The sequence below is a fragment of the Anas acuta genome, chromosome 12 (genome assembly GCF_963932015.1).
Source record: "Anas acuta chromosome 12, bAnaAcu1.1, whole genome shotgun sequence".
In the NCBI taxonomy this organism is placed as follows: Eukaryota; Metazoa; Chordata; class Aves; order Anseriformes; family Anatidae; genus Anas; species Anas acuta.
Genome location: NC_088990.1, coordinates 2,359,307 through 2,385,650, shown reverse-complemented (window position 1 = coordinate 2,385,650; position 26,344 = coordinate 2,359,307). Strand labels below are relative to the sequence as shown.

The window sequence follows — 26,344 nt, the reverse complement described above, 5'->3', positions numbered from 1 at the left end:
GGATGGTTTAGCTTGTTCTTTTACACCCTTGTTAAGTAGCTTTATGGGTTTTCCAGCCTGGATCACACAACCTGTTAGATTTAATAGCACACAGTACAATCAAGCATATACAAAACTGTTATTTATAACACCTTGAAAGAAAATACGCTGATTCATAAGACTGTCTTTCAGATATCTAAGCTACAAGGCTAGTTAAGAGAGTAGTACGTCAGAATTGATGGTCTGTTTTCTGTATTTTTGCAAATGCCATGGAAATTCATTATTCACGAGTTCATTACCTGTGTCTGTCAAAAAAAAAAAAAAAAGCTTGTGTTAGCTATCAGTTATAACAGCTGGATAACAGTTGTTCAAGGTGAATAAATTATAAAATGATGCATCTGCCACTTACCTAAAAAGCACAGTTGGTGTCTGCAAAGACTAGCTCTTACTTGTTTCTGCTGCTGAAAAATACTAATAACTGCTTCTGCTCCTTGGCTGCATGCACTGTTCTCTGACGGTACAAATTTATTTTGTACGTTACATAATACTTAATGTGAAGGCATTAAGTCTTGGAATAGTGTTAGCTTTGAGTTACTTAAGATACTATGGTGTCATGATCTTGTAGCTTCTCTGAGGAGGTCACTCTAAGCTGAGGTCACTAAATCTGAGAATTTGACAAGATTATGTTCTGCTGCCTCTGGCATAGTGCAAGGGATCTTCAGCATCAGCTGCTGTGTCAAGGCCTGCACACCAGTAACCCACTGCAGGCTGCATCTCAAGTCTGCGCTTACAAGTAATCAGAAGTGCAAGTGCTTGTAGGACCCATGGTGTAAGAATGAAAACTTCATGCTGACCCTAGAGCAAATGCTTGGAAAACAAGACAATAATATGCAGGTTTATATAGTACCTGAAAACTCATTTTGAGTTATAAATCTGAACAAATTCATTCCCTGGGACTGAATATTCAGATCAAAAGGATTATGGAAATAATACCATGCAGGGTGTCTTCCATTCCCCCAAACTGGGGATTAGTAGTAAGGAGAATAACACGATGCTAATCACTGTAGACTGCTCTGAGCCTTCTTTAATCACATCTCAGGGCTGTGTTAACCCCATTGAGGTATGTGTGTTTAAAAACAATAATAAAAACACAAACACAAACTAGTCTGACTTATTATGGAAACATGTAAAATCCAGTAGCTATCAGTAAGTAATGACCAAAATTAACCAGTAATAAACTGAGCATCTTTACTTTTGTAAATCATATGGCAGCACATGCTCTGTTCGTACGCATGGAGACGGAGGTCGGCCTGACAGTTGCTTCAGAGCTCAGCTTTGAAAGAAGGCTTGGGAAGTGCTAGGGCTGCATTATTTGTGTTTGCACCTTTACTCAGATATTAGACATATAACTGGTAGATCTCTGGGTAGGTTGTACAGCCTCATATATTTCTTCTGCTTTAAACAACTCTTCTCTTTTGTTTTTAGCCACCTCCAAAATTGCCCAATGGTGTTTTTGGTTCTGAATTTCAAGACTTTGTTAACAAATGGTAAGTATTTTCTCTTAATGTGCCTAAAGCTCACTTTACAGGGACCAGCTTGACAGCATATGCATCCAAAGAGAACCCCAGAGCTAAGAGATGTTCCCCTCTGTAAGATACGACCTCTGGTTCTGTGTGCAACTCTAAATTAGTACTTTCTCAGCATTGAAGACACCACAGTACTTTTGTGGACTGATCATACAACACGCTTCTGTAAGAGGATCTGGACTTTCATGGGTAACCTTCACAGCATTCTGTAGTGAGCATTCCATATGGTGCAGAAGTCTTCTAGGCTCCAGATGCTTTTTCTCTTCCCTAATGGTTTGTTGAACTAACATCTTTATCTTACCAGTTATTCTCCCATTTGTTTACTTTTCCAATATTGTTTCAGTGATACCTGCACTGAGCCAGTATATTCAGTGCTTAGGGAGGTAGTTCATTAATGTGGGAAAAATGAGTTGTCTTTTTTTCTAAAGCTACATATATGAATTACTTCTTTCTCAAAGAAAGAGCCATAATACAAAGTAACATCTATTTGATACTGAGCTTGAAAAAGACTTAGGTAAGAGAGACTTGAGGGATAAAGCCACTGAGAATGTTGAGTTTAAATGGGAATTTGATCTCTCCAGCTTAGTCTTAGATGCTCACTCCTGCCCCCACTGAACAATATTGGGCAACTCAGGTTTTCATACCTAAAACTATACCTGTGAAACCTACAGAAGAGAATTGCTTACAGACCCAGTTCTGTTTGAGTGGCACTACATTACTTCATGCTTTTATCTAGAGTGGTATCTTCTCAGGATGAAAGCAGTATACTAACAATCTAGCTGGATCTTTATTTTAAGAGTATAACTTGTGTAACGCTTTGTTTTCCTAGTTTAATTAAAAATCCTGCTGAGAGAGCTGATTTGAAGCAGCTGATGGTAAGTGAAAGTTCTTCACTTGAACTAGGAGCACTACTTCCATGCAGGTTGGGTTCCTCAGCTGGCCTGAGACCAGGATGAGCATATGGCCTAGAATGTTGTTTGTGCCTCCTGATACAAACAGCTCAAACTGTCGGAAGGGGCCACTTTTCTCATCCAGAGATCAAGGGGCTTCAGGCTTTCACACACTCCTAGAATAGGAGCTGTCCAAGAGCCCCATCCTGGTGGGTTTTTCAATCTGACATTTGATAATTTGAAGTATATGACTTCATACTGTTAAATTGATTAGCAGAAGAATTCTCTTTTACTTTGGTTTGTACTTTGGTTTATTAAGCAATCATAAAGTATGCAAGATGACAAAAGAACCATATTCCACTTATCTTATGAACTAGTTAAATGAAATTTTATCAACATCTGAGAAACAAAATTTGCCTGTCTCTCATCAGCTTTTTCTTACAAAATCTGTAGAACTACTGGCCACAAACAAATCTTGCATTTTTTTCTATATGAAATGACTTTATGTAATGGCCTTAAGTTTAATGATAGGACTGAAGTTCTACTGCATAAAATCAAGTTTTCTGTGCCTTGATCCTGCTGTGTGGTAAGAGTGCAAAATGCAATCAAAGCCTGTTACAAAAAGCCCTTGTGTATGAAAACACAAGCAGACATTTTCCAGAGTATTATCAAGTGGCTGAGTCACATCCTTATCATATACTGTGGTGTAATTATTCTGCAATAGGCACTCTGTAGGCAGTATTTCTCTGGAATACTTTGCAATGTGAATATTTCACATGCTGGTTATCTCATTATTCCTATAGAAAATTTTTACTGGTCACTTCAAGCTACCTATAAGATCTAGCAAACCACAACAACACAGGAAGTAAACTAGACTTTTTATAACTCATGTTATTCAAAATTATTCTTTACCTGATCGTGTTACCTTGAGTGTTTGAGTAATTTTGTTTTCCTCTGCTAAGATTCATGCTTTCATTAAGAGATCTGAAGCAGAGGAGGTGGATTTTGCAGGATGGCTTTGTTCAACCATAGGCCTTAACCAACCAAGTACACCTACGCATGCTGCTGGAGTCTGAATATGGAAGAGCAAATACTGTACTGTACGTCTGTTAACAGCGCTACTTTGGTCCTATTTCCTAAGCTTGTACCTGTTCAAACATGTATTTCACCTCTTAAGGAAGAATGTCTTTATAGCATGTGCCAAATGGTTTTAAATTTTCTCATAAACTAATTGGTATTGTATTGGATTACATTTGTTTGCTGACCAAAATGTAAGATGTTTAAGTTACAGTGCTTGCTGATTTTAAGTGATTATGGATATTCTTTCTTAATGAAATATCACTGGGGGTATTTACCCCTAGCTTGTTTGAACTTTATCAAGATTCTTTGTAAATCATTGGTACTTCAATCATGCTTACCTAATCTCCCACGCAAAAAGGGTTAGGGATGCTCCAAAACTGTATCTGTCGAGCATGCTTTTGCTGCTGCCAAACTGTATCTTGAAAGTTAGGCCTAATGGTTCCAATTTTGCTGTTGTTTAGAGATCTCTCTTTCCAGGTAAAGAAGGCAAGAGCTCTGTATCTCTTGGAATGTACAGGGCAATATTCTAATTGTAGACTTGTTCATATTTCTATATTTATTTTTAAAATGTATCATCATACTTGGATTTAGTGATGTATGTCTTTCTAATTGATTTTTAAAAGTTAGCTCTTGGAAGTGTCCTACAGAATCATGACAAAGATCCAGGCAGTTTGCTTTCTTTTAACCTAAAGATTCATGACAGCTGTGTTTGGTGTCTAAAGTGTATGAAGATCCTCTATTGTTTTATTCTTTCAGATGTTTAGCAATGAATTCTCTTAATAAATATATTATCAAATAAGTTCTTGAAGTTTTTATTTGAACTCAAGAAGAAAAACTTAACCAAGACCTTAATCCTAAATTGTGACTGTTATATGTTGTGCCTCTTTTTTTCACAACTGTGTAGTATCCTTGGTCTGAGAAGTATAAAGTTGTGTATATAAAATGAGAATTTCTAACATAGCTGTGAAATTAGAGGGCTAGAGCCAGCTGTCACTTGAGCCTGTTACTTTCCTGCATACTGGATTTGTGTGGCATGTCTGGGGGAAGTCTGACTGCAGAAGTTTTGTCTCTGTAGTGCTCACGAGCTTTGCACAGCATTCAGTGCTTGGTTCATTCCTGCAGCCCCCTGGATGGGGACTGGCAGGCATTTTCCTAGGACAAACCAGCACTGTGGCACAGGAGCTCAGCAACACATGAGTTTTTCTTCCGAAGTTCAGCTTCTAAACTCAGCAAGCTATTCGCCATTGCTGTAAAATGTCCTCAGCACTAAGTCATGTTCTCTTTACAGCCACTCTAAGCAATGCTATGCAAAGCTTAGCTCCATGAAAGGACATATCAGACAAGGAGAGGACATACCAGACAAGGAGAATTCGGAAGTTCCTTTCCACATGGAATCCAAATCATTCTAGATATGAACTTCCATGAATAGTTCTCAATCTGTCAACAGCTGGAGATCACTCAATGACAGTTCCAGGGCTTCCTTCAACTTGAATGTGAGTGGTGGTAGTATTGACAGGGTTGTGCAGTTCAGTTTAAGAATATATAAAAATTAAAAAAGATAGTACTTTGTATCATTTGTTAAATGAAATATGCAGCCTGTGAATAGCAAGTATTTAGAGAAGAAAGCTGATTTTACTTGTTTGCTCCACATATGCCAGTAATGTGAGTGCTGTAAGCACAGGCAGATGTAGTAGGACAGTACAACAGCAGTAGGACTTTATTGCAACATGCAAACTTGGTCGTCTATTTTAATCCAATATCCAATCCACAAGGCATTGGCTCACAAAAGGTAGAGGGAAGAAAGGAGATAAAAGTATAGCCCTGAAACCTACTCTGTAACATGTTGAAGACTAAAACATTTTTTTTCAAAGGTCAAAATGAACTTTTGGTAATAAAACCCTCTAACAACCCTTCCAGAACTGGCTTTGGAGAAGCAAAGCCTGAGGCAGGTGCACCTGTTTTAGGATGGAGACACAGAACCAAGTGCAGTGCCCAATGCAGGTCAAACACGAATGCAAAGGAGGGAGAGGATGTCTACTGAGCCCCTTACAAAGCAGCTCTTTGCATGATACTTCCAAAGAATTGCCATTCCAACCCACAACATCTGCTCAGACTTTTTTTCTCCCTGTACACCTTGGGACGGCTTTGCTAAGTGTTTGCGCTGGTGCTCTAAGCTCTCATTAGGACATCCAGGCTTCTCAAACAATTAGTCTCGAGTACAGGATGAAGCTACATTTACATTCTAAGGATCAGTTCCTATAGCTACAAGTCAAATAAGAGCCAAATAATCACTCTTCAAACAGTGGCAGGAAGTTATTGGCAGCTGAATCAAGTGTTCTGACCACACCCAGGATCCTGGACACTTTTCCAAGTACTTTTCCCACTCTTAAAAGCAAACTTGAGAGGATTATTTTTCTGAGCTACTAATACCAAATACCAGAGACAGCAGTAGCACCTTTACTAGCCATGCAATGAACAGGCCTGGATTGTTGTAACGGACTAGTTTCTCAATAAGACAGTTTGACAAAGTATCTGAATTAGAACATTACTTTTATTTGTTTTTAATCAGTTTAACAGAGTTTGAGTTTGTGTGCGTCAAAACGAGTCTTCAAGAATTGATAAAATAACTGTACCACATGGTGTCTGCATTCCACAAGGAGAAAGAACATACTGTTACTGGTAGGAGCAGCACTAGCTTGTTACTGTACAAAAGAAATTGTGGAGGAGACTTCACATCCCTTTCCATAAGCTCCTCCTATTCTTTGAAGATAACTTGAAAACAGAAAGTGGCCTTACACTGATCTATGAAGTTACCATGAGGGAAAAAGAAAATAAAACTAATTGTAAAGCATCAGTTTTTTACTACAAGTAACGTGGACTAATTATTACCATACAGTTTGTGTCACAATAGAAGGCCAATTAGCTGCTACGCTGAAAGAGCAAGAAGTAGAAAATACTTCACTGTTTCAGTCAGACTGACAGTACTTAAGAACAGCACCAGTAGGGACAAAGAGAGGTTCCCTTGCTACTGCACTTAAAATGAGGTCAACAGTGCAATATCTGTTTCTCCCAGTGTAAGAACACCTACATCTATCAGTCACATTTATAGGAAGTGTACGTCTGGTGGTCTGTGTAACTGAGAAAATAGCAGCTGAATACCTGGAGACAATCCTGGACACATCTGTGCTCACTGCATATCTTAAAATTCCCAGTTAAAGCAGATGAGGTTTTAATATAATCGTTGGTTTAGCAACCAGCATCCGTGGCCTGGTTTTATATTTCAGCAACTGGAAATAAGAACAGACAAATTATTGCTTTTACTGTGTTAAATTAGTCTGACTGGATTAATGACTTTTCCCATCCACGTATAAAGATGTAATATAAGCTACACATTAGGTTTTAAACACAAAATGGATTATGCTACATATCTGTGCAGCAAATCTTCATTCTTTTAACATCTAATTCAAAATCTGCCAAGCTTCTGATATTTGTCTTCAAGGGTAAGCCTCCCCAGACTCCTCGAGTCTTCCATCATGGATCATAACCATACATGAAAATCTGCTGGCAAATTTTATATGAACAAAGAAGAAATTCCTGAGTCTGTATTAAAAACCATCTTTGATTTTTTTTCTCTCAAGAATCTGATTCCTCCTCCTCCTCTTCTTCCTCTTCATGATCTTGAAGACTTAGCTGTAATTCAGTTTGATTGATAGCAGCCTCGTTGTCCATCTGCCCGAGAGTCTGTTACAATAAAAGAGTTTAATTTACCAGTTATCAAAACAAGAAGCAATACTGAATGCTTCTCACACCACTATTAAAAGAAAATGGTCACGGTGTCTGTTAAGAGAACTTCGTACTTAGAAGAGCCCATCGAAGCAAAGCACATGGGTTCTCCACAGAAGAGTTTCAACCCATTAAACCCACACTTCAGGTAAAGGTTCAGATGATACCTGCACCCCCATCCCCTACAATCAGATGGCTAAAACAGTGTCACAGTTAAGAGTAGCCACAATGCTCAATAAGCCTGGTGTACTTGCATACTGTGAAGCGAAGCTATGCCCAACCCTTCTGCCAACAACCTGCTGCTTTCAGGGGTGGGAAAACCCCTTTGGGTTTATCTTGAAAGGTAACAAACAGGGCGGATTTTACAGCTGGGCTGTTCCAACCAAGAGCAAGCATGAAGCAGCTCAGCTGCCCGTGCACACAACCGAGCAGGGTGCCCGCTCGGGGGGCCCAGCTTGGTGCTCCCACCGCAGGGCCGAGCGCTGCCCTCACCTCCTGGCTCTCCGCAGCAGCTGCCGCCGGGACGGCCGCATCCTCCTCCCGGGACCTGATCATGGACTGCAGCGCCAGCTCCTCCACCTGCGGGCAGGGGACAGACAAACCCTTACTGCTGCGACTCTGCCACACCGAAACGCGGTCTGCCTGAGGCACTGGCAGCAGCCACAGCCGCTAAGCCGCGCTTCTGCCCTCACTGCACGAGGGACCGACGAGCCCTGAGGCAGCCCCGGGGCCACGAGCAATCCCCTCCCGTTCCGAGGAGGAGGAGGAGGAGGAGGAGGCCCCAGCACCGGGCCCGCTGCCACCCACCCGCCCAGCGCCGCGTTCCGGCCGCCCCGCTCCGCCTCGCTCCTCGCCGCCCGCCGCCCGCCGACCTTGAGGCGGGTGAGCTGGTCGTGCAGCGCCGCCTTCACCCTCAGCAGCGTCTCCTCCTCCTTGCGCAGCTCCTGCAGGCGGCTCAGCATCCTGCCCGCCCGCACCGCCCAGCACCGCCGCCCCGATCCCCTCCCGCCTCCTCCCGGCCCGGCCCCGGCAGCGCCCCCGTGAGCTCCGGCGGAGCCGCCTCAGCCGAGGCCTGGCGTGACGTCACGGCCCGCCGCCATTTGCAGCCAGGCTGCCCCCGCCCGGCCGCGGCCCCAAGCGCAGGCAGAGCCGCCGCAGCCGCCCTCGTTAATTAAACGTGTTAATTAAACGTGCGTTTTAACTCGTCACGCACGGGAAGGGGAAAAAATAATGTATATTTGGTGCAGTTCTGGTGGCAGAAATGGGCTCGTTACAGTAGTTTTACTGAAGGATGAGAGGAGCCCCCCCCAGCTCCAGCCCCCAGCTGCTGACAGGAATTCGCCTCAGCTCTGCCCCCCGTCCCTGCTGTCTGCTCGTTTCTCTTCCAAAAGCTGCTCCAAGCGGGCTGTCAGGTAAGCGTTTCCTATCCCTGAATTAAGATACTTAAAAAGATACTTAAAAAGAATGCAAATCCTTGCTTTTAAGTAACACTCCCCTCAAACCCATGAAGCACGTTTTAAGACATAAAAACAACAGCCTAAGACTTTTAAGTTAAGCCTTTGTTGCAGAAGCCCCTTTCCCAGGCTACTGCCTTCAACTTGGACAATAAGACAATTCTTTCACATATCCCCTCTTCATGTGCTTCTAAAGCCACCTGAACCTGATATTTTTCTTCCTGACTGTTGAACTGCATTCTGTCCCCACCACAATAAACTGTCAGAAAAACATGGAAGCATTTCACTGTTCCAATAGAATTTATTAGATGGAAATCCACAGTACAGCTCTCTGAACTTAGGTGGATGAGAACTGCACAGGGTTTACGCTTCAGCCTGGGCCTTTGCTGCCTCCTTCGCCGGAGCTTTTCCTGCAGCCTTGCCTTTGGTCTGGGCCTTAACTGAGACCTGGGCCTTAGCTGTAACCTTGGCCTTGGCTTTCTTCTCCTGCTTGAGTTTGTGCTACAAAAAAAAGGAAAAGGATCATTAGCAAATACAAAAGGGGTTGTAATGCTCCAAGATTGTGTTACTGGCTTCCATTTGTACTCACATTTTGAGCATGGCGCAGGATGGTGTTGCGTCGCATGGTTTTGGCGTATGGGTTCAGCTTGATCATCACTCTCAGATTCTTCAGTGGGTTCTTCTTCAGGACTCTGCGGTGAATCTTCTTCCTGAAAGGGACAGACATGCATCATGACCACATTTCAGTTCAAGTTCTGTAAAACTCTCCCTGAAGTCTGATTTGGGAGAAATGTAATTCCTAATATTTATACCTACTAACTAAGGAAACCTCAGCATTCTCTCACATCTCAAGGGACAGAGATTTCTGATCTCAATACAAAGTCTTACACTTGGCAATTACTAAGAAGAGACTACACTTGGAAGTCATTAGTTAAAAATTATTACTTTGGAGGACGCAGTGCCTTCTGGATTTCCTGGCTTTTCAGGATTCTTCCAAGGTCCGTATTGGTCATCTTATGCATTGGCAGGCTGTGAAGCAAACGTTCAGAGTTTAGGTTGGTACGAAAAAAACATAACTAATTCAACTAAAAGAGATATTTAGTAAAATTATTGACTTGTGTTTGTTTTCCATATCTAACCTGAAGAATCTGTGACACTGACAGGTTATTCTGCCACGTTTTTTTTTTTCCTTACCTCATGTAGCTGTGTCAGAGATCAGCTGTACTTACTTATAGTCGCTCTTCAGAGTAGCAGGTTTGCGCCAGGTGCCATACAAATCGTCCAACTTGCGGAAGGCACTTTCAGTCCAAATGCAGAAACGCCCAACGTGGCCACCAGGAGCAAGTCTCAGCAGATTCAGCTTGTTCACATCCAGAAGAGTAATTCCTATAGAAAAACAGACACGCCTTTCTGATTTGTAGTGAAAATTAAAGAACACAGAACTAAGAAAGAAATAGAAACTGATAATGGACTTACTAAACTTCTCCATTACTAAGTTATACATGCACATACATGAAAAACTATTAAATTAAAAAAAAACACAGCCTTTTCCAGGAAAAAATTTAAGAACTTCAGTTTTACTGTTCCAAGTAAAGTTTATGGATGGTGACAGCCATAAAATTTGTTGTAAACATTTGTTAGCATCACCAAATCAAATTCCCAGAAATGAAACTGTTAACTGCTCTAAGTCAGAACTTCCACAAAATCATGTGTTTCAGAAACACGGACCAATGAAGTGGAATCTCATCATTCAAGGCAGTCTCCCAAGAAGAGCAAGCATGTTTCAAGTTAAAATTACCTGGGATATTCCGGAAAGCTTTAATGATCCCATTGTCCTCATTGTAAATGATGCAGGGTCCCCGACGCTGGATGCGACGGCGATTCCTCATTTTACCCTTTCCAGCCCGCATACGCTGAGAGGCATAAACCTAGACAAAAAAAAAAAATCAAATTTGTGAATATTCAAAAACATCCACATTACAATAGTAAGACACAAATCTATTTTAGTCAGAACTTCACAATCATCACTGATAATCTGAAACACGGACCAGTGAGAAGTTCATCATTCCCAAGAATCAAAAAAGACTGAGCTATCAATGTTAAGCAGCAGAGAAATGAAGAGAAATGAGCTCTAAGTAACGCAGCACAGGAAGAAGCTGCCATTAAAAAAAAAAGTTTTAAGCGGTCGGTTTTGTTTCCAATGGATTTTTTGTGGCATCAAACCCAAATAGAACGTTGGGTAGCAGATTATAGGAACGTGTTCTTAAGAACATACCTGTAGCAACTCACCTTTTTGATGTCATTCCAAGCTTTAAGCTTCTTCAGAAGAAGAACAGCTTCCTTTGTCTTCTTGTAACTCTCAACTTTGTCCTCAACGACCAGAGGAAGTTCTGGAATCTCCTCAATGCAGTGGCCTAATGAGGATTGTAGAAGGATTATTCAGAAACGATGTAACAACAAAAGTAGAAATGAAATTCAGTCTCTAATATGCAGGCGGAGTAACAACAGTAGAGAACTTCCAGTGAAGTCTTACAGGCCTGCCTCAAACAATACCCAAGTAAATTTTAAGCGTAATCTCTGGCTTCTACCAAGAGAAATCAAAGTGAACTTCCATGTGATTCAAAATTCAATCTCATTTTCCGTAACTGTGAGGACAAGATTCATGCCAGTAATGCACAGAAGCACCTCAGTTACCACCTAACTTCCAACACTGCGAAGCTGTGTGTGACCTCCCCCAGTTGTACATAACAAAAACTCATCCTGCTGAAGAATGGGACTGCCTCCTCAGCTCTCTAAAGGAGCATTTATTTACCCACAAGAACCATTTCAAGTCATCATACAGTTACTGGTACTGCTCAGGCAATGCCAAACCACAGGCAAATGTTTCCAGAAGCAGAGTTCTCACCTTTAGACATGACCAGTGCTGGAAGAGCAGACGCTGCCAGCGCAGAGCAGATGGCGTAACGCTTCTGAGTTATGTTCACTCTGCGGTGCCAGCGTCGCCAAGTCTTGGTTGGGGCGAACATGCGGCCTCCACGACACATCTATGCATCTACAGTTAAGAACAACCTTTTTGAAGTTACTTTTTCCAGTGTGTGCCTCTTTAATACTTGCTCAGCATCAACTGTTCGTCAACCATCTGTACCAGTACACTGACAGCAGGCAACTGTCACTGAGCACAGAGTAGGACGCAAATTACGACATCATGGCAAGACAGTATGCATCACAAGATTCGTCCACCAATTTTGTAGGGGAAAAAAAAAGAATGAATGCTTCTGTTCGTTCAAGTAAGTCTGAATTTGCACACAGGTGCTTTTAGTCTTATCCGAGTTTTCTCAGACTCAGGTCCAGATCACTGTGGGCAGCCATTACCCCAAGACATGGAAAAATTCCATTTCACCTTTAGTTACTTTACAGTTACTTCTCCTGGATGAGTTTAGATTTACACTCGACGCAAGCAGCAGCTGTGAAAGGATACGTTCCCAAAAGCACCTTGGCCAGAGCGGTGAGTTCCGCCACCTCGTACTCGAGGAATACGAGCGACGGCTCTCCCAGTACCCCATGACTCGGCACTGGTCTGATGACCTGCAGCAGAAAGATTTTAATTCAGAGAGTGACAACACTGCCATTTCCCCTAAGTCACCGATACGCTGAGTTCGATACCAATAATCAGAACTTCCACTGTTATCATATGGTTCAGAAACACAGACCACTGAAGTGGAATCTCATCATTTCAGCAAAACAAACCCTAATAGGGTAAAATCACTCTTACCATATTAAGGATCTGCTTTTCCTAATAGTAAGCATTTCATGTAATTTAAAGTCAGATTGTTAAGAATCAGAATAGTTTCCTTGTTTTCTCTTCAAAATCCTACTGATTGTTGCTTCTCTTATTTCAATTGTAGATTTGTTTTAATTTTAACCCACCTACATTAAAAATCAACAGCCACCACAAGTTATTCCACCCGTTCTGCAGACAAACCATACCTGCAAGTTCACTGACAGCATAGGGCTGCCTGTTGTTCTTGCGCAAATTGGTGTGAACGAAGTTCACGACATCAGGGCGAATGGGAGCCCTGAACACGGCAGGCAGGGTGACATTTTTCCCTGATGCTTCTCCCTTCTCGGAGTAGACAGATATTAACGGTCGAGCGCAAGCCTGAAAAAGAAAAAAGGAAAAACTCTTGAGCACAAGTCAAGTCCATCACTAGCATTTGGAACAATCAAATATTGCTCAGAATGAAAGGTGTCTTCAGTTCGACAGTGCCAGCATGCTGACAGCAGGCAACTGTCACTGAACACTGGATAAGACGCAAATTACATCATCACAGCAATAGTCTTCACTTAAAATACTGCTCCCCAACATTTCCCTATTTCTGAACACCATATCTGAGGTTTGAATTCAGGAGATGACAACATCATTTGACTAAGGTTAATCTAGAACCCAATCTCTAGGCCTTCTAAACAACTTCTCTAATACAATATAGACTCACAAGGACTACAAGCAAGTTAACTTAAAATCAGTAATTTCTTTTTTAACGTATGGATCCCCGAACAGTCCCATGCCTCAAAATTTGGGAGATGAAAAACTGAGTGGCCAGCAGCACCAGCTTCCTTTCAGAAGGTCTTTAAGATGAGCAATGATACCTTGCTGGTCTGAACAGCAATCTTTACCAAAGAATCTCTGAGCATTAAAATGTGTTTGTCACAAACAGCTCATGGCAGTGGCACAGGCAAGGTACCTTTCTTCCCTTCCTCATATATAATTTATTTTACAGATGTTAAAAACACCACAAAACTCCAAGAAGTAACCAGCCAGCTGCACGGGGGGCACCACGCTGCGTTCCTAATGGTGGTTACCGGCAAGGCCCCGACTCTTGGAGCTGGCACAGGGGCCGCACACAACAAACTTCATCAGGGTGAAGGAAATGGGAAATGGTTCAGGACCTGAATCGCATCAGCAATGCGTACATATATAAATGTGTGTGTGCATATATATATATATGTATGTATAGGCAGCTCCTAGGCCCCGCTCCCAGCGCTGACGCCTCCAAAATGGCGGCCGCCCCCTCCCTCCCTCCACGCCTGCAGCCCTCGCGCTGCCATCGGCCCGGCTCTGCCTTCAGCCCCCGTCCCGCCAGCCTCAGCCCGGTCCCGCCGCCCGCCCCAGGCCGCCTCCATCCCCGCCGCCGGCCCGGTCCCGCCGCGCCCCCCCTCACCATGAGGGCAGCGGCGGAGCCCCTCGTGCTGCCGCCTGTCGCCGCCGCGGCACAACCGGAAAAGGAAGGACGCGGCACCGCTGCCTCGCTACAGCCGTGTCCTTCCTCGCCCTGCCACCGCCCCCGGCGGCACCGCGCCGACCCCGGCTGCAGCCTCGGCCCCGGTCCCGGCTCCGGTCCCCTCCTCGCACCCCTCCACCCGCCGCACGGAGCCCTCCGAGCCCCCCCGGGCACCTCCGTCGCCGCCCGTCACCTCCCAAACCGAGGGACTCTTTTGTGGCGGAGGGATTCCCGTGACGTCCTGTCTGTTCCGTCTCACAAAACTTAAATTTTTAAATATTTTTTATTTTTTTTTCGTATTTTCCACAGAAAGGCGCAGGGAGAGAATAAAACCGAATAAAATCCTTTCCTACATGGGGAAAAAATATTTTTTTTGGCCGTGGGGAGGGGAAGGGGAGCGGCGTAGGGCGGGGTGGGCGGGAGAGGCGCGGCTGAGGCGGGGACGATGGCGGCGGGAAGCGCGAGGCGGGCGGCGGGCACCGAGCTCTACCGGGAGCTCCTCCGGTGCGGGACGGGGCCGGCCGAGGGGGACGGGGAGAAATCCCGACGGGTCCGGGCCCGAGGGGGGCTCCTGAGGGCTCTCCGGTGGTTTTGTGTACGGAGGGGGGTTTTCTGTGAGGGAGATGCCAAGTAGGTGATGCTTCGTTTTGTTTCAGGGTATATGAAGAAGGAAAGAAAGGCATCCCCGAACAGCCGCGTCTCTTTGAGGTAAATATGTCGAAGTAAAGACTCGAAACCACGTCTGTGTGTTGGCAAAGCGGCCGCTGGGCCCGGTTGAAGCAGGTGTGCGGGCACCGTTCAGAAAGGGAAATTAGAACCACAGAATTCACCTCAGGGATGGTGTTACGCTGGCCCCTGTTCTTCACACCTACTGAGGGTTAACTTGTTTAAAAGAATTGGTAGGAACAAGTGAGTGCGAGTGCAATGCGGAGCAGGGCTAACTCCAGAAATTAATCTCAAGTTTATACAAGTTTAGTAGCAGTTTGTAAATAAAATCAAGTGATCATTTAAAGATACAGTAGTATGAAAAACCGAGTAGATATGATGAATCAAGCAATGCTTTCCTGTATTCTTAGCGAAACAATGCTCAAATAAAGGTATTCTTTCATTCTCAAGAACAGACATGGGTTATTTGATGTCTACAAACAATGTTTAGCGCTCTCAAGAGAAATTCAGAGATCAATTGACTTTAATTTTTACTTTAAATGAGTATATCTTAAAGATACTTACTGACCACAGTTGCTATTTGACAACAGCAATCCGTCATTATCTGAGGGACAATATCTTCACTTCATATCTGAACTTTTATTCATCTGGGTAAATTTAGTTTTCTCAAAGAACCAAACTGTTAAAGATGAAGGTTTCTATGTTGGTTATTTGAAAGTTGTTGCGTTTTCACAGTTGCTTTAATATTCTGTTCTTTCTTCGTGGAAGTGAACGCCAAGAACTGCCCATGCAGTAACTGTTCTCCTGAAGTAAGAAAACCTTAGATTCATGAATGGAGTTGGAAAAATATTTAATTAATTATTTAATTTTACAATTTGAAGTATTATAAAGGTGCTGAAATACATCAATTACATGTAGTATATTATTTTTATTTTCTTTTTCTTTCAGAATGATGTAGAGATCTGTTTGATTGGTCGTGGTTGCAAAAGTCCCACTGAAAGATTTTGGAATGGAAACAGTATGGTGTATATTTTGCAAAAAGCAGTAAGTGTATATGCCATTTGTTAAACTTTTAAATGTAATATCAAGTTTTTAATTTATTCCCATCAAATATTTCCATATACCTTGTATTTTTAGACTCTCTTAAAGGACCACAATGAGGGAGGTGACTCAATGGAAGAATCAAAATCAGATGATGCTCTTTATGCCTCTGAGCTTTTACCAAAGGAGAGTGCTGGACCAGTCGCTCTTTCTGTTAGAAGGGCAAAGTAAGTGCTCAAAGGTCTGCCTCCATCCACTTATTTCAATGTAACTTCTTTTTTTATTTTTTCCTACCTTTTGTATCTCTTGCTAATATTCAGCACATGAGTTATTTTTGATCCCTCAAAATGAAATTACACATCAGATTAATGATGAGCTGAGCATTTTTCAACCTGCAAAATGACCTCCCCTGGTAGAAGTATTCCTAGTAAAGTGTAACTAAAGTCCAAGTATTGGAAAAGCACTTGTGGCCTGTCCCATTCTGTTAATGGGACTGCCTGAGCATAGATGCACAAAGAAAGTTTAGTAAGACTTAAATTCTTGTTTTTTTTAGGAGTTCTGTTTAAAAAATCCCATTGGGATTTAATCTTTGACTGTTATTAAAATACAAGGCGTGGTATCAAAGCATGGTGATGAGTTTGCTTAACTAATTTATCCTTTTAAAACACTTGAAATGTAAAATTCAATTACAGTTTCAGAATTGTTAGTGTAAATTAAAGTATTGTATTAAATATATTATCAGTTATGTCTTACTTTTTTTCATGACTTCATTGTTCTACCTGGAAAAAGAAGATCATAATACTGCATTCTTTATGTAAAATGATTTAATGTGTGCTGATGAAGCAAGGCAGAGCAGATAAAAGTTAAGTGTTACTGATGTATTATTCAAAGTTTTATGTAAGAGAAGGATTTAGTTATACTTGCTGGCATCTGATTCTTTCCTGTTCATATCTCTAGGCAGTTGATTTCCTTATATACAATGGCACAAAATCCAAACATGACCCATTTGAAGACAAGTGAGCGGGTTGTGCTTCCTCCCCTCTGGATAAGGTGTGATGGCTCTGATCCAGAGTGTACTCGTTGGCTTGGAGCTGAGCCTCTCAAAGCTGGAAACAAAATCACAGGGATCAATATTTATATGGTTACATGTAACGGTAAGATTATGATGTTCCGCATAAAATTGAGTGAGGAAGGCTTAAGAATATGGGAATACAAATACAAGGATTATGCCTTTCTGTGATGTTGGCTTGGTACTGCTCCCTTGTTGTTTGTGGGTATGTGTGGGTTTTATTTTTATTTTTGGTGAAAGAAAGGAGAAAGATGTCTGTCTGCCATGCAGTTTGGGAAATAACTTTTAAATATACTTACTGCAGCAGTATCTGTGCAGGCCTACCTTCAGTCAGGTGCAATCATCTAGCACTGACTCTTACTAAACATTTAAATATTAACGTCAGCTTTTATTGTCAGTGGAGTAGATGCAAGAGAAATGACAGCTTTGTGAAGGACAAAATGAGTCTAAATAGAATGTCTGAACGTTAATTCTGCATGGCAGGTATGACTTGCATCATGTTGCAACTGGTTCTTTTTTTTTGATTCTTACATTTTTCCCTCCAGGTCCTACAGCTGATAAAACCTGTTTTGCAAACCTAGAGGAACTCAAAATGGCACATAAAGTCAAACACCATTCATCTATTGTAGGTTTCTATGGTCTGTCATGCCTCCAGTGTAAAAGCTCTGTATTTGCATTTATCATACTGGTTTTGGGAAGCTTTGTAGATGTTATTTAGAAACTCAGCATAACCCTATAGTATCATAATCTATTTTGATGTGATGTTTGGGCTCCTTATATTACATAGTATATCTCACATTAGCCATTTTTTTTGTGTGTGAAATACTTCCAAAATATTTTGTGTGGGTACCAAATGATGTTGCACTTCTTAATAATTTTTAAAATCTATTTATTCTAGGTGACAACAAAAGGATTTGCTCAATATGAACTTATTAGAGCTGCTGCAATAGAGGACACAATTGTAGAATCTGAAAGCAATATATCTATTGACATTATGTGGAATACTGTAGATAAGATTCTGCAGCCACCCCCACTTACTGCAGCTGCCACGCTGGTATGTCAAGGAGCTCAAACTCTTTCCACTGCTTATATCATGAATAGCGTAAAGAATAGAAAATCTGTTTGACTCTTGCCATTTGTGTTTATTATTTATATGATACAATGTGTTCGTAGGCTAAACTATTAATTATGCTAATCTGTATTTCCCTAATGAAAATCTTAGGACACCTGATTTCTAAAACTTGAGTCTGACATAAGTTTCTGGAACTTTCAGAATATTTCACTGGAGTCTGGGGATCCCAGGAGTCCTGTATATCCGCTGTATAGAGAACTGCAGTTTCTCCTTGTAAGTATAAATGAGAAATTCCAATTTCAGATGTATGTGGAATGGTGACTTTGTGTGTTAATAATTTACTCTTTAAAACTCCATCAGGTGTTTCAAAGATATCTTTAAGTATTTAGTTCAGAATAAACTTTGAATTCAGTTTCAGGAATCTGGAATACACACAGCACAAATTGTGAATTGCAAAGCGAGGAAATCTGGGAATTTTCAAAATTCATAGTTAGCTGTACAGGGATGTATGATTCTGGGAGAAGTTAACTACATTTTGTAGAAAGACCTATGCAGAACCTTAAACAAGAACTGTTTTGTGTTTTGTTTTTCATGCTTCTTTTAGACTTTGGCTGAAGGTTTGAAGACAGGTGTGACTGAATGGCCTGAGTCCTTAGAGTCCAAATCAGCTTTTGAACTGGTCCAAGGATTTCTGGCTGGTAATTTCTGTTTGTTGTGTGGGAAGGGAGGAAGGCCAGATTTCACAGAAGCAAAGGAAATTCCACATATTTAATTTTTAAAGTATTAGAATTAGTGATTGTAATTTCTATTCTGAAATAGCCTGCACAGAGTAGTTAAATAGGTTAATCAGTACATCTCCGAAATTTTCTTTGTCCCAATACCTTGTAAAAAATAAATATATTTTTTTTCTTTATAAAATGAGAACTATGTTTAAAAAGCAATTGGACAAGTTTTGGGTGCATCTTTCAAGTTACTTAACATGCATATGAGCATTAAAAGTGCAGAATGTCCCAGTGAGTGGTGATGGAGAACAGTAGTTTGATATCTTGAAATAAAGCACCCAAAATTACTGATTTCTTCTGAAAAATGCTATGAAATTCTGCTATCAGAAGTTTAAGATATTAGAAAATGAATCTAAAAAGAAAATCAGATGTAGGAACACGCCAAAAGGTTTTCAAATGTGACAGTATATTTTTCAGAAAGTTTTGTATAGAAAGAACTTAGAGAAACAGACAAAAACAATCTCTGACAAATAAATCTGGAAGAAAGCCAGAGATGATTATTAGACCACTGGTTAACCCTATTTCTTCATCACTGGAATTTAAGGAGTTAATGCTTAGCTACAAGAATGTAGTAAAGATATACAGGAAAAACATGTATCTTATAATAAACATATTAAGAAATTATTTTCAGTAGAAAAAAAAAAAGGATACATTTTGTCTATTAGCCACCCATTAAAGTGCTTGTTAATTACAGAGTACCAGGGGATTTATGCAGTTGGTTTGACTATATTTTTTTCATAGTGGTGACTTTTATTTTCTCCTCTACTAGATTTAAAGAAACTGGATGTATATTGTACATCAGGAAATGAGAATGGAACAGAGGTATGTGCAATTTCCTACCAGTTTGTGTCACCTTGTTCCACTGTTAAGTAGTTATTCTGAGTTTTCATTGTGTCTTGTATATTATTTAGGCGTATATGTAGATATATAGACATAAAGAAATAACAAAAGATCTCTTGCTTTTTTTTTTCTGTTTAAGAATAATGGACAAAAAAATTAAAGACAAAGTTAAAAGTTCTGTAGCTGCCCTCTAATAAGTTCACTATAATTTTTATCTTCAAAAAACCCTTTTTTTTTAATATTAAATGTTCTACCAGTGTCCGTTAAACATATTTTTGATATAACTTAGCATTCAGCAGCAGTCTCTGAGGTACTAGAGCTGTACCTTCATGCTTCTTTCCCTTCCCTTTTAACCACTATATATATATATGTATATATATACATGTGTATATATATACATAAGTGGTTATTTAATCATCTGTGAGTTTAGTATCCTATCACAAAATATGGTCTATGCTACTTTGCTGGTCTGTGTTCTGGCTGTTTACTGATGCTATGTGCAGCATGCCACTGTAAATTGAAAAAGATCATCTTGAGCTAAGCAGGTGTTTTTTACAAGGCAGTCTTTACTTGGCTATGATCAAAAAATCTTTCCAACAGTAGGCTTCACTTCCTGGACTAAACCTAGCAATTATCCAGGGTGGTAAACCTGAAAAGAATTAATTTTACTTTTCAATAAAAATATACTTCCAAATTATTGTGCAGTGCTAGCTTCTATGGAGTACGTTCCCTGGATGAAAGAGGGGAAAAATCAGTTGCGCGCCCAAATTTAATCTCTGGAGGGGGTTTGAATTTATAAGGCCTTTGAATTTTAGGCATACTTTTTTACTTAAACTCTTTCAGAATATCAAATCTGACACTGCTGCTGTGGATAGTTCAATGAAATCAATCTTCAGTGAACGAGGAGGCCTGGATTTTGCTGAACAATTATGGTGCAAAATGAGAAGTAAGTAGATTTTTTTCTTTCTTAACCCCATCCATTGCCCTTTAATTCTTCTCTTCTGTGTACCTACTATACTGTATTGCTTTCTTGATGAAATGAATGTAAATGTCTCTGAGTTTTAAGGGCTGATCAGCTCTTCAGAAAATTTTTACCAACAGGCTTTTTCTAAAAGAGCTAAATTTAGGTATGTAAGATGATGTACTTTCTTACAACATGTGAAGATAAACCAACATCTAGCAGGAGATACTGTATTTATTTATTTTTTGATTGTAAAAGGTACTAAATAAGCAATAGCACGCATCAGCTCTAGAAGTGTCTACTTAAATAAAATACTTACAAAATTGTTCTTCTAGATCTAAAGGACTAGCTTTTAAAGTTGATGAAGCTGCATACAAACTTTATTATCCTTGTAATAGCACTCACAGTGCTTCAGTAAAATACATTTTATTACAATATTTTCAGATTACTAATTGGATTGTTACACCGTCCAAGAGATTAGACCAACTCCTTACTGTTTGTGGGTTTGGTGTACATAACTTTTAAAAATTCCTTTCATTCCTAGTATTGCAGCCACCGTCGTTCCTTAGAGTAACCCTATTCAAAGTCATAGTATGACAAACTTAACAAAAAGCAATGCAATCTGTCATTTCAGTCATCATTTTTAAAACGAGCAGTTTAGTTTTTGCAAGTATGCGTTGGCCTGTTACTGATCTAACAGCTGAAGGAAAAGCCAGCATTGATAAATAAAATATTGCATCATTTTTCTTAAGGTGTCAGTTCCTATCAGGAGTTGGTAGAGTGTTTCACATTGATCATAAAATCCCTGGAACATGGTGAAGTACAGCCATGGGTATGTATCTGTATTTCACAATGAATTTTTACCCATTTGAGTTGCTTGAAGAACATGATTCTTCTCATTTAGCTGACCCCTATTTCTATGTTACATTGCTTTTAAGTACTTTTGCATGTTACAGTTTGTTTCCTTGGTGTTGTATTTCTAGTATTACGAGGTTTTGTACACAGCTACAACATAATAAAACTCTTAAAATTTTTAGATTCACCAAGGGAGTAGCAGTTTGCTAAGTAAATTGATTCAGCAGTCTTACCATGGCAAGATGAAGGCCGTTTCCCTCAGTGGCATCACTCCAGTTCAAATGCTTCTGGAGATCGGTTTGGATAAGATGAAGAAGGATTACATTAGCTTTTTCATAGGTAAGCCTATTATCTGCTAACATGATTAGAAATTCAAGGGAAAAGGTTACTCGGTGCAGGATATGGAGATTACCAGGGAGCATGTATGAAGAAAGGCTGAGAGAGCCAGGGATGCTCAGCCTGAGGAAGAGAAGGCTCCTGGGTCTCTTCGTGACAGCTTTTAAATACTTAAAAAACTACTTTCACTACTTTCAAAACTAAAAATGGGGACATTTAGACTAGGGGTTAGGAGGAAATTCTTCTCTCGGGGGGTGGTGAGGCACTGGCACAGGTTGTCCAGGGAAGCTGTGGATGCCCCATCCTGGAGGTGTTCAAGGCCAGGCTGGATGAGGCCCTGGGCAACCTGATCTAGTGGGTGGCATCCCTGCCTACAGCAGGGGGTTGGAGCGAGATGACCTTTAAAGTCCCTTCCAACCTGAGCCATTCTGTGAAATAATGAAGTCTGTGGTAACCTTGATCTCACTTCTGCCTGCCATCTGCTGAACGTCCACTTCCAGTATCCTTGCTATTTGTACTTCCAGTTGTATATATTTTTCCAAACTTAAAAAATGAATATGTTTCAAAATAACTACATTTAGCAAAGCTGTGTATTTATTTTTCTAATTGATTTTCTAATTGAAAAAATCTCGAGGTTTTACTTTGAGTAAAATGATACCAGACTTATGCAGCAGGAATGTTTTTTCTGATCTGTTTGCTCTAGGCGATAAAATAAGACCTTCATGCTCTTTTTGTCTTTTCTTCTGTGGTCTACAAGGGTTAAAAAGAAATCAGGCAAGGGTATTTGTATGTAATAGCTGTGTTTGTATGGTCTGTAGTAATTAGATATTTTTTTGTACATATTTTATTCTCAAAACAAAAACTAGGCTGAAATGATTTTTGTAAAGTATATTTTTTTTTTCTTGAAAACATTGTGGCTTTGTTTTCAGTATATACAGGTTTATTTTTTCTGAATCTGGGAGGGGTGTCATGTTTACCACTGGTGTTATCCATTTCCTTTTCCTTCATGTCTTCATTTCTTGATTTCTTCTTTGCTTTGTCACACTGTTTTCTTTCTTTAATTTGCTTGCTCATTTTTGCTGTGTGTAAATCTGTATGTCTCTAGGAGGCTGATTGTCTCAAAGTATATGCTAGATTTCTACATTGTTTCCATGTTTGTGCAGCCCTGGTGGTATGTAAGACAATGCCACTTTGCAGGTTTTTTTCTTGTTTTGAATGAGTAATTGTAAATAAATAACATCCTCAATCTTAGTATCTTAATGACTGCCGTTTTGTTTTGTTTTTGAAATTCCCTGTTAGATTGCCTGAATGTTGCTTGTATGTCATCTGACAATATGAGGTAATTTTTTTCCTGTTCACTTTACAGGCCAGGAACTTGCAACATTAACCTATTTGGTGAGTTTCTTTACTTTTAACTCTTAAAGTACAGCACACGTAGCTGATGGTGGGAAGCAGGTCATCTTTCTGATAAGTAACTGAATTGCAAATCAATAAGGATGGGACAGTATTCTGCAAAAATGTCACTATGTTGTTTCCTGAATTATATATTATTTCCTAGGTATCTGGTATGAGTTGTTGTCAGGCAGTATAGTTCTGACTTTATTCTGATTGTTGGGCCATTCTTCATATTTTTGCTTTTCAAAAGAAGCGAGAAAATGTTTTTAGTAAACTGAGAGCATGTTGTGTGTCTGTAGAAATTGAGTGTCTAGTTAAGAGTGGAAACTGTTTGCTGTTCCAGGATTACTTCATTTCCACATCAGTAGATCTACAAGAACAAGTTCATCGTGTTCAAAAGCTTCACCATATGCTGGAAATAATGGTCAGCTGTACAGTCTTACTTCAGTTTAAACATGAGAACCTCTTCCCTTTGACACAGTAATTATTTCATTTTACTTAACTTTTCAATAGTACTAGCAAATAAATTCTTAATAATTTGTAAAGAAACTTTCAAAAAAAAAAAAAAGCAACCCTCCTGATTGAGTGCAGAAGCTGGATCTTACTAACTTTTGGTTTGTGATTAAAATTGATAAAACGAATGAAATTATAAAACCTGAGGATCTAGTTAATTTTCGACAAGGCTTATGCCGTGTCACACAAGTATTTCTCCAAAGAACGTTTATAACTAGTTGATTTATATTATTCTAGAACTTGTCTGAAATATTATAAGGAAAACCCTCTAAATGAGAAGCATGTGTTTCAACTGCCAATCAGGCCAGCTCTCGTCAAGAAGTTCTATGAAAAGTAAGATAATCTTCTGTGTCTTAAAATTAATCAATAGCATTAAAATTCAGATTGTAAATTCAGATCTGAATACCTAATTAAATTTTAACACTTTTTGATTATTTTGTCAGTGATCACCCAGAAATATGGAAGGTGGACATAAGTAGTGGGCACGGCCAAAAGGAGGTTAAAACAACATGGCAAGTTAGTACTAGTCCTCCTGTGGAACATATGATATCAAACAATATAGGTAAGGAACATGTATGGTGAAAGGAAATAATGAAAGTAGACATTTTAAAAGAAATTCAGTTTTTATACTGTGTTCAGTGGTCTATACTTTTCCTTGTTTATATCTTCAGCAAAACTGAAATAGCATTTGCTTTTTTAATAAAAATGTGAGATGGTATCTGTGGCATCTGAAAGATTTTCAGAAAGTTGTGACCTGCCGTCTTACTTTCACTGAGTTACGTTTTTAGAGTTAAAATGACAGAAGAGTTCTAAATATGACATGATCGTTTAGTATTCTCCACAGTATCTTACAACTTTTAAAATCTTTGCCAGTGTATCTGAGGATGGGTTTGAAGAGAAACTTACCTGTTACTGAATGCTGGCCTCTAGCCTGAGATGCAAACAGGCACTAAGGAGAGAAGGCATGCCTTGCTTCATAAAATCAAACATAGGATAAGTGAAAATGCATAAAGTCAGGGACAAATTTAGAATATAGACTGGTATAGAAATGGTTTGCCTCTTTGTCTTGGGTGGAGGAGATTTGTTACAGAGTAATGCTTTGGTAAAGCTTTCCTATCTTTCTCAGTTTTTGTCATGAAGTGCTTTTGCTAAAATTTAGCTTCAAGAACTGTTTTCAAAATTACTGCATGAACTAAATACACTGGCTAACCATATCTTTCATCTCTACAGGTCTCTTGTGCGATTCTACAGTTAATGGAAGCACTGAAGAAAGAATGTATTTTATTACAATGACTAATTGCAGTCAGGTGCATTTCACATAAATAGCTGTTACTCTCCAGGCAGGCACTGGAAAGGTACAGTAAAGGGGAAAGTTCAGTATATTTAGCAACATTCTCTGATTTGAAGAACAATACATCTTACTGAGTTATTTGCTTTAGTATACTCTTGTGACATAAGCAGCCATAAGTCATTTATTCCCGTCTAGTTTGTAAATATTGTGCAGTTATGAATGTACAGTATAGTTACTTTTGAAAATACGGTAGATATTTTGGTTCACAAATTTACAAACATTCAATAAAGTTCTACACTTTGGGATTTAAAATTTTATTTTGTTTTTTACAAAACAAGCAATATTGTCACATTTTTCTGGTACCAAGTGATATTTCATCATTCCAATATATTTGGAAAGCTGTTCATCAAGGGCCTCATGAACTTCTGACAGCTTGGTTTTCCTCATCCCTGTATTTATACTTTGGAGTTATCTTGGATATACTTATTTCTGCTGCTTGTATTCAGTTTTTCTCTTAATGCAGAGTGAATTACTTTAGATGGTGTCATATATGCTTTTACATTACTTTCTTCAGAAATACTGAGTATAGCGGATTAAACATAATCACTTAAATGTGTTGGGATTAATTACTGGCAGTTACATATGGTCGTGCATTAATAAGATACTGTATGTAACCTTTTGGTATTATAACTAAACAATTATATAGTATATGCTGATTAATTTGAGAGGGAAGTATTTGCTTGAAAAACTCTCAAATATTGATACGTAAGAATAAGAAAAACCTTATTAATGCATTTAAAAACTGAAGCATCTACCATTTCTCATTTCTCCTCAGAAAAAAAAATATATTTTTATTTCTTACTCCTTTCTTTAGTATATTGCATCTTAAAAGAATAACTATCAATTTAATAGTTAATGCCTTTGAATAGAAGCTAAGAATGAGTTCCTTTTTGTATATATGGCTGCTACTGTGTTCAGAATATGTACAGCACTGCTTAAGCTGTATTGAAAGCTAAGTTGGAAACTAGTTTGTTGGTTTGCTTTAGAGGAGTGATTTCAAGCACAACACCAAAGACAAATGTAGCCAGTGGCCATAATCTGAAGTATTTTATTTATTTTTTTAATCATGTATTTAACTTGTACCTACTTGAGTGAATTTGTAGTGGAATATTATATTCTGTAAGTGGCTTCGATTACTTAAGTTACATACTTCTGTGTGCAATAAAATATATTGTTGTATGAGGTAAACCTAGTTCCCTATTAAAAAAAAATAGATTCTTTAATTTAAATCTGACACAGCAGTTATCTTTGATAAATCACTTCAACTAATTCTATTCCACACCTAAATAGTAAGGCATATATTGTCCTAACGTTTAGACATGAAATAAGAATTTAATATTTAAGCAGTGCTATTGGAATACTTAAGTCTCCTTCCATTTTACAGTTGTGTTTATCTCGTCAAATAGCAGCTA

The 26,344-nt window shown here is 39.5% G+C and overlaps 4 protein-coding genes and 5 non-coding genes across 9 annotated transcripts in view; 2 read left to right on the top strand and 7 right to left on the bottom strand.

Annotated features, from left to right (window-relative positions):
• MAP2K1 (mitogen-activated protein kinase kinase 1) overlaps positions 1–4,334 on the top strand; it is a 36,991-nt gene extending 32,657 nt beyond the window's left edge. Inside the window, exons 9-11 of the mRNA XM_068696472.1 lie at positions 1,465–1,526; positions 2,395–2,440; positions 3,418–4,334. Of these exons, the coding sequence (XP_068552573.1) occupies positions 1,465–1,526; positions 2,395–2,440; positions 3,418–3,531 (222 nt within the window). The 3' untranslated portion in view covers positions 3,532–4,334. The remainder of the gene's footprint in view (positions 1–1,464; positions 1,527–2,394; positions 2,441–3,417) is intronic.
• Positions 4,335–6,068: 1,734 nt separating this feature from the next.
• SNAPC5 (small nuclear RNA activating complex polypeptide 5) lies at positions 6,069–8,350 on the bottom strand. Its single transcript, XM_068696474.1, has 3 exons — positions 8,191–8,350; positions 7,811–7,897; positions 6,069–7,276 (listed from the first exon to the last, which is right to left on the bottom strand). Exons 1-3 carry the CDS (start codon positions 8,278–8,280, stop codon positions 7,169–7,171), a joined length of 285 nt encoding a protein of 94 aa, XP_068552575.1. The 5' UTR covers positions 8,281–8,350; the 3' UTR covers positions 6,069–7,168.
• Positions 8,351–9,053: 703 nt separating this feature from the next.
• Positions 9,054–14,150, bottom strand: RPL4 (ribosomal protein L4). Its single transcript, XM_068696473.1, has 10 exons — positions 13,992–14,150; positions 12,760–12,931; positions 12,251–12,357; positions 11,678–11,816; positions 11,062–11,186; positions 10,571–10,700; positions 10,002–10,158; positions 9,718–9,801; positions 9,362–9,482; positions 9,054–9,273 (listed from the first exon to the last, which is right to left on the bottom strand). The coding sequence occupies exons 1-10, from the start codon at positions 13,992–13,994 to the stop codon at positions 9,136–9,138; spliced, it is 1,176 nt and encodes a 391-aa protein (XP_068552574.1). The 5' UTR covers positions 13,995–14,150; the 3' UTR covers positions 9,054–9,135.
• LOC137863391 (small nucleolar RNA SNORD18) lies at positions 10,457–10,527 on the bottom strand. Its single transcript, XR_011100892.1, has one exon. It is a non-coding gene; the product is annotated as a small nucleolar RNA SNORD18 (small nucleolar RNA).
• On the bottom strand, positions 10,776–10,843 carry LOC137863393 (small nucleolar RNA SNORD18). Its single transcript, XR_011100894.1, has one exon. It is a non-coding gene; the product is annotated as a small nucleolar RNA SNORD18 (small nucleolar RNA).
• On the bottom strand, positions 11,884–11,983 carry LOC137863395 (small nucleolar RNA SNORD16). The gene has a single exon (XR_011100895.1). It is a non-coding gene; the product is annotated as a small nucleolar RNA SNORD16 (small nucleolar RNA).
• LOC137863392 (small nucleolar RNA SNORD18) lies at positions 12,438–12,509 on the bottom strand. Its single transcript, XR_011100893.1, has one exon. It is a non-coding gene; the product is annotated as a small nucleolar RNA SNORD18 (small nucleolar RNA).
• LOC137863388 (small nucleolar RNA SNORD16) lies at positions 13,004–13,105 on the bottom strand. The gene has a single exon (XR_011100888.1). It is a non-coding gene; the product is annotated as a small nucleolar RNA SNORD16 (small nucleolar RNA).
• Positions 14,151–14,424: 274 nt separating the features above from the next.
• Positions 14,425–25,184, top strand: ZWILCH (zwilch kinetochore protein). The gene is made up of 18 exons (XM_068696471.1): positions 14,425–14,555; positions 14,708–14,759; positions 15,666–15,761; positions 15,855–15,985; positions 16,716–16,912; positions 17,373–17,452; positions 17,726–17,881; positions 18,101–18,172; positions 18,504–18,597; positions 19,451–19,503; positions 20,365–20,467; positions 21,235–21,314; positions 21,520–21,676; positions 23,040–23,068; positions 23,412–23,548; positions 23,819–23,914; positions 24,025–24,143; positions 24,812–25,184. The coding sequence occupies exons 1-18, from the start codon at positions 14,497–14,499 to the stop codon at positions 24,901–24,903; spliced, it is 1,803 nt and encodes a 600-aa protein (XP_068552572.1). The 5' UTR covers positions 14,425–14,496; the 3' UTR covers positions 24,904–25,184.
• The last annotated feature ends 1,160 nt before the right edge of the window (positions 25,185–26,344 follow it).

Excerpts from the sequence above, each read along its gene's own strand:
- SNAPC5 (XM_068696474.1), bottom strand. The coding sequence starts at position 8,280 with ATGCTGAGCCGCCTGCAGGAGCTGCGCAAGGAGGAGGAGACGCTGCTG. Across the intron at positions 7,898-8,190 it reads ACCAGCTCACCCGCCTCAAG|GTGGAGGAGCTGGCGCTGCA; the intron begins GTCGGCGGGCGG and ends CCCTGCCCGCAG. Across the intron at positions 7,277-7,810 it reads CTGCTGCGGAGAGCCAGGAG|ACTCTCGGGCAGATGGACAA; the intron begins GTGAGGGCAGCG and ends TTATTGTAACAG.
- RPL4 (XM_068696473.1), bottom strand. Across the intron at positions 11,187-11,677 it reads AGCACTGGTCATGTCTAAAG|GCCACTGCATTGAGGAGATT; the intron begins GTGAGAACTCTG and ends AATCCTCATTAG. Across the intron at positions 9,483-9,717 it reads AAGGCACTGCGTCCTCCAAA|GAAGAAGATTCACCGCAGAG; the intron begins GTAATAATTTTT and ends TGTCCCTTTCAG.
- ZWILCH (XM_068696471.1), top strand. The coding sequence starts at position 14,497 with ATGGCGGCGGGAAGCGCGAGGCGGGCGGCGGGCACCGAGCTCTACCGG. Across the intron at positions 17,453-17,725 it reads TCAAACACCATTCATCTATT|GTGACAACAAAAGGATTTGC; the intron begins GTAGGTTTCTAT and ends TATTTATTCTAG. Across the intron at positions 23,915-24,024 it reads GTCAAGAAGTTCTATGAAAA|TGATCACCCAGAAATATGGA; the intron begins GTAAGATAATCT and ends TTATTTTGTCAG.